This window comes from Priapulus caudatus, unplaced genomic scaffold, assembly GCF_000485595.1.
Source record: "Priapulus caudatus unplaced genomic scaffold, Priapulus_caudatus-5.0.1 Scaffold1325, whole genome shotgun sequence".
Taxonomy (NCBI): Eukaryota; Metazoa; Priapulida; class Priapulimorpha; order Priapulimorphida; family Priapulidae; genus Priapulus; species Priapulus caudatus.
In genome coordinates, this window is record NW_014578386.1 from 25,718 (window position 1) to 31,453 (window position 5,736).

Here is a 5,736-nt window from a genome sequence, read left to right on the forward strand (position 1 = left end):
GTTCAATTCTATGTTCATGTGTTAGTAAAGAAATGTGTGTGTTTATGGAGCTAATTAATGTAATGTAACTTAAATTTGCTTGTTTGTTATCGAACGAGGTATGGCGACCTTTCAGTAAAGTCTACAGATTCGCAGTGTTTATGGTAGCATAGTTCACATGCACGCACATACGCACGCACGCAGGCACGCACGCACGCAAGCATCTACGCACTTATGCATGCACGCACGAACACACGCACGCACGTACGCACGAACGCTCGCACGCACGCATGCAGGAAGGCACGCACGAACGCACACACGCACGAACGCTCTCACCCACGACCTCACGCACGCACGAACGCAGGCCTCTCCCTCCTCCCACCTCACTCACTTCATCTCATCTCTCTCTGTCTCTCTCGCTCTCTCTCTCTTTCTCTCTTTCTCGCTCTCTCTCTCTTTCTCTCTTTCTCTCTCTCTCTCTCTCTCTCTCTCTCTCTCTCTCTCTCCCCCCTCCCCTCTCCCTCACCTCATCTCTCTCTCTCTCTCTCTCTCCCACACCTCATCTCTCTCTCTCTCTCTTTCCCGGTCGCAGCATCTCTGCAGGCAGGGCCGCGTCGCCGCGCAGGTGTCGCACGAGCTCGACGTCGTGACGACGGAGCACGCCGAGGATGCTGACGACCCGCGGGGCTTCACGATGACTCGCGGCGGAGGCGGCGTGCATCCGCTCGGCTCCCACACAGCGCTGCGCGGTCGCCTGCATCTTCGGCTTGCCAACATCGGACACACCGTTGACACCCGCACCCTCGCCATGGGTGAGTGTCGTGCTGGAATCGGAAGTCGGAGTTGCGATCTGGAGTATTAATTGCATTGTAGCTGGAATCGGAATCGGAAGTCGGAGTTGCGATCGGGAGTATTAATTGGATTGAAGCCGGAATGCATCGGAATCAGAAGTTTTTAGTTGCAATCTGGTGTGTCAGTGGATTGGAGCCGGAATGTGTGCCGGATGAGGGTTGCAGCGGAATTAGGTGTTGATATTTGTAATCATACGGGAGTCAGTGTTGGAATGGGCGCGAGCAGGTGTTTCCGAAGTGTGTCTGCAGTGTTAAAGTGACAGTTGGAATTAGAACCCATGATCAAATTGAGTTGGAATTTACATACTTACATCTCGCTTGTTATTGGATTTTGTTGCCAATGTGGATAACGTGTGTGGGTGTGTGTGTGCGTGCGGGCGCGCGTGAGTGCGTGCGTGCATGCGTGTATGTGATTTACATATCACATGTACGTGATTCACAGGCAGCTCTAAGCATTCTAGGTGCGAATAAAGGCATTCTCAAACTATGCATGGCAGCAAAGTGCTGCAAAGTCGACAGTCTGGCATGCGTGCCTGACAAACATACAACAATGTACAACATGTACATGTACAACAATGCAACAATACCACAATACAACATGTACAAACTGGGTGATTGTGGTCAGCTTAGCAACAATGTTCAATGAAGATAAAACGCAGTTTTCTCGTTAAGGCAGAACGGGTTACGTAAATTCAAGTTGGGAACTGAGTTGGGATCGATAATCAGAATTGGAGTCCAGGGGCCCGTTGTCAGAAACTTCGTAAAGTTAATGCTAATGTTAATGCCAAGATAGCACTTACGACTAATGTTAATGTTACAAGAAGATCGTTGACAGAAATGCATCACGGAATTGTAATCTTTAAGAGGTGGACAAGTGCTGGAACAGAAGTGACGGTTCAGGTTGACAAAAAAAAACTAATATTGGGATGTCGATGTCGGAGCTTAACGTGACAGGCAGCAGGCAGACGGCGCGCAGGTGGTTTGCGCAGGTGTGACACTACTGAATGTGTTTTTACTTTTGCAGGTGACATTAACTATGTACAGCAACGCATAATCTCCTCAGAAACACCAACTAAGCATGCGACCATCATGGGAACCGAGAATTCGATTGGTAACCGCATATAAGTTCAGCATGCATGTATATGTGTGTGTGTGAGTGTGTGTGAGTGCGCGTGTGAGTGTGCGTGAGTGCGTGCGTGAGTGTGTGTGTGTGTCTGCGTGTGTGTGTGTTTGTGTGCGCGTGCGCGTGCGCGTGCGTGCGTCTGTGTGTGCGCATGTGCGTGCGCGTTTGTATGTAAATCTGTGGCTCATTGTCAGGAACATTATTGATAGTTATTACTATTGTCTAAAATGGCGTAAGTTTTGCAATACACTTTAATTTCAAATGTTATGATATTTTAGTCTTATGAGGTCATAACCACTTACAATGTTTCTGACAACATGTCCTGTCACTTAAAGGAAACCCCAAAGTGTTCTGTAGTCCTTTATGGAGAGTTGTCTGTTCTAAAGGTGCTTTCAATGTCTAACTGCCTTTCAGGGGATATGCCAAACGTATACCTCTATACAAGGCCGGACTGGGAAAATCATTCAGGCTGGGAAATATAGCGCGAAATATAGCCCCAATCAGGCCACTTTTTAATTAAAAGTGACGTCGCTCCACCCCACCTATAATAATACGGCCTGCAGGGCACGCCACTTTTTTGGGGCAGGCCACTTAGCAGGCCAGGCAGGCCACCGGGAAAGCTCCTGGTGCTCCCGATCGCTAGTCCGGCCCTGCCTCTATAGACGGGAATAAGTTTTATTGATGTTGCCAACCTCATCTGATTGAACACTAACACAGATTAGACCAAACACGCATGCAGGCACACATGTACATATATATTCCTTCCATGAACCTTCAAATTCTTATTTTAGATGTGCGTTATTAGATGCTTATAGAGTGTGTAATAAAGAATAATAAAGATTCTGAATCTGTGGAATTGCAATGTAATACTATGCGCAGCTGCGTAATTAACTTCACACTACTAATTCTCATAATTGACTAATTAACCGTCTAATAACCCATCGTCAAATAAACTCGGCTAACGACGGGCGGTCAAAGGTCAAACACGCAGAGGTTTCGATTTTGTGCGCAGGTAAGAAAGCGAGAGTGTCGCAGGCACGTTCACTTGTTCGCGTCGACCGCGAGCTGGCAACGGCGCTGGCGCAGCGGAGAGACCCGGGTGCAGTGCTGAAGGAGGTGAACAACGAGGGAGAAGCCGAGCGACAGAGGAAGCTCACGCGCATGACGGTGGTCCGACAGATGGAGGGAGGGGAGCAACCGCACCCAAGTCTGGTGAGTGGTGGAGGGAGGAGGGAGGGAGGGGAGGAGGGAGGGAGGGAGGGAGGGGAGCAACCACACCCAAGTCTGGTGAGTGGTGGAGGGAGGAGAGGAGGGAGGGGAGGAGGGAGGGGAGCAACCACACCCAAGTCTGGTGAGTGGAGGAGGGAGGAAGGAGGAGGGAGGGAGTGGAGGAGGGAGGAAGAGGAGCAACCACACCCAAGTCTGGTGAGTGGTGGAGGGAGGAGGGAGGAGGGAGGAAGGGGAGCAACCACACCCAAGTCTGGTGAGTGGTGGAGGGAGGAGGGAGGAGGGAGGAAGGGGAGCAACCACACCCAAGTCTGGTGAGTGGAGGAGGGAGGAAGGAGGAGGGAGGGAGTGGAGGAGGGAGGAAGAGGAGCAACCACACCCAAGTCTGGTGAGGGAGGGAGGGGAGGAGGGAGAGAGGAGGGAGGGAGGGAGGGGAGCAACCACACCCAAGTCTGGTGTTTAGTGGAAGCCAGGAAGGAAGGAGAGAAAGGGTCACCTACACCCAAGCTTGATGAGTGATGGATGGCAGGAGGGGGGGGAAGAAAGGGAGAGAGGAAGGGAGCGAGAAAAGCCTCCACACCCGAGCCTGGTGAGCGATGGAGCGGGGAGGGAGGTAGAGAAGAAGAGAGGGGGGTGGAGCGAAACAAGAAGAACGGTTAATATAAAGGGAGGGGAAATGAAGAGATGGAGGGTGGTAGGGAGAAATGGAGGGAGAGAGGGTGGAAAGATGGAAATGACTTCACCAAACCCTATTGAGTGATTGATGGAGGAAGGGTGGAGGCAGAGAACCCCCCTGCCCCACTCATTGGACCAAATCGCCAACAACAATAACACAAGAATGCTCTTTCTGACCACCAGGTGGCGCGCCATGAGAAGGTAGAGCGGTCGCGAGACCTGCACACCGTCGCCCTCTACCGGCAGCGCACGAAACAAGCGGGCATCCTCGGCATGCTGGCGGCGTCGATCACCGTCAAGTACGCCCTCTATCCATCGCTGGGTAGTGTTGAATTCTTTGAGTTCATGTTGCGGAACCCGTACAATGTCGAACAAACGATCTCGATCGAGTGTGATGACGAAAACCTCAGGTAGGCCAACGTGTCTTTTTGGTTGACTTAAAAAAAAATCTCAGGTAGGCACAAGGTTTTTATTTATTTTTCTAAGCATCTGGTAGGCCAGCATGCCTTTTTTTTTTTATCTCAGGTAGGCGCAAGGTATTTATTTATTGGTTTTCTAGGTAGGTTTCTTCTTATTAGGTATGATTTTCTTGCGTTTTTTAACCGCAATTAGGTGCTGTTTTTTGATGTTGTTTTTTGTCCTTTATGTCCGTAGACCTCCACAGCAGCCATGTTGCTTTGGTTTCTGTAACATGATTCACCCAGCAAAGCTACTCTTGCTCTATGAGAGTGAGGTTGGTAGCTTTACACGAGGGTAGAGCGATGTTAGATTCCTTCCTCTCCTCCTCTCCCTTCTCCACTTCTCTATCTCCTACACATATATGATTGGTAGTGTTCCTAACTAATTATAATGCACATGTGAAAATATTTATATGTGACACGAACAATAAAATAAACAATAAATTATTATTATTAATAATATTAATGTTATTATTATTTCTGTTATTACATAATAAAAAATTTCTTTTTAATGTCCGTTTTCCCTTTCGGGGTTGGACAGTTTTATTCCACGACACCATTACTCATCATGGAATGGTTTTTGGAGCAGAAGTTTAAAAAAATATTATTATTATTATTATTGTTGTTGTTGTTATTTATTGTTTGTTGTTTGTTGTCAGCGTTATTACGGACACGCGTGAGTGGCGTCACTACAAACAGTTGTTCGACGTTCACTCGCCGATAGAAGAAAACATGTTCAACACTGCCGCCGGTAACCCGCGCTGCACGCACGTCTTCCTGCGACCCAAAGAGACGGTCTGCATCCCTTTCAAGTACCTGAGTCTCCACGCCGACCACTCGGTGCAGCCGCAGGGCCCCGTCGACTCGTTCCGGCCGAGGTTTGCGGGCGACGCACGACAAAAGAACGTGCAGAATTCCTCGGTCGCGAAGGTACGTGACTCGTCGTCATGATGTGTTATAGTAGCCTGGCAGCAGAAGATATCCAGCGACTACAATAGAATTGTAATATGTTAATATAGGAATGTTATCAGAATTGAATAGAACGAAATTCATTCCTGATATTTTATCGTTAAATATCTATATAATGTACGACGATAGGTGGTAACAAAGGTCCTCTCTCTCTCTCTCTCTCTCTCTCTCTCTCTCTCTCCTGCTGCTGCTCCTGGTCCTCCTCCTCCTCCCTCTATCTATCCCCCTCCTCCTTTACTTCTCCTCCTCCCTCTAACCCTCCCGCTTCTTCTCTCTCTCCCCTTCCTCTTTTACTCCTCCTCCACCACCTTCTCCTCCTCCTAGTCTTTCACCTCCTCTTTCTCTAGTGCTTTCTATTCATTTGCTTCTGTATAGTTTATTGGCATATCCATCGTTGTCACCATCGCTAGTCCGATTGTTCATCTCACAAATTCTCATGGATTTGCTTAATGCT

The 5,736-nt window shown here is 48.7% G+C and overlaps 1 protein-coding gene across 1 annotated transcript in view; it reads left to right on the forward strand.

The window, feature by feature from the left end:
* The window catches only part of LOC106816240 (nephrocystin-4-like), a gene marked incomplete at its 5' end in the record, with an annotated part of 52,613 nt that overhangs the window by 23,951 nt on the left and 22,926 nt on the right, over positions 1-5,736 (forward strand). Inside the window, 5 exons of the mRNA XM_014820825.1 lie at positions 572-791; positions 1,855-1,941; positions 2,966-3,165; positions 4,039-4,265; positions 4,973-5,243. Coding sequence (XP_014676311.1) covers positions 572-791; positions 1,855-1,941; positions 2,966-3,165; positions 4,039-4,265; positions 4,973-5,243 — 1,005 coding nt within the window. The remainder of the gene's footprint in view (positions 1-571; positions 792-1,854; positions 1,942-2,965; positions 3,166-4,038; positions 4,266-4,972; positions 5,244-5,736) is intronic.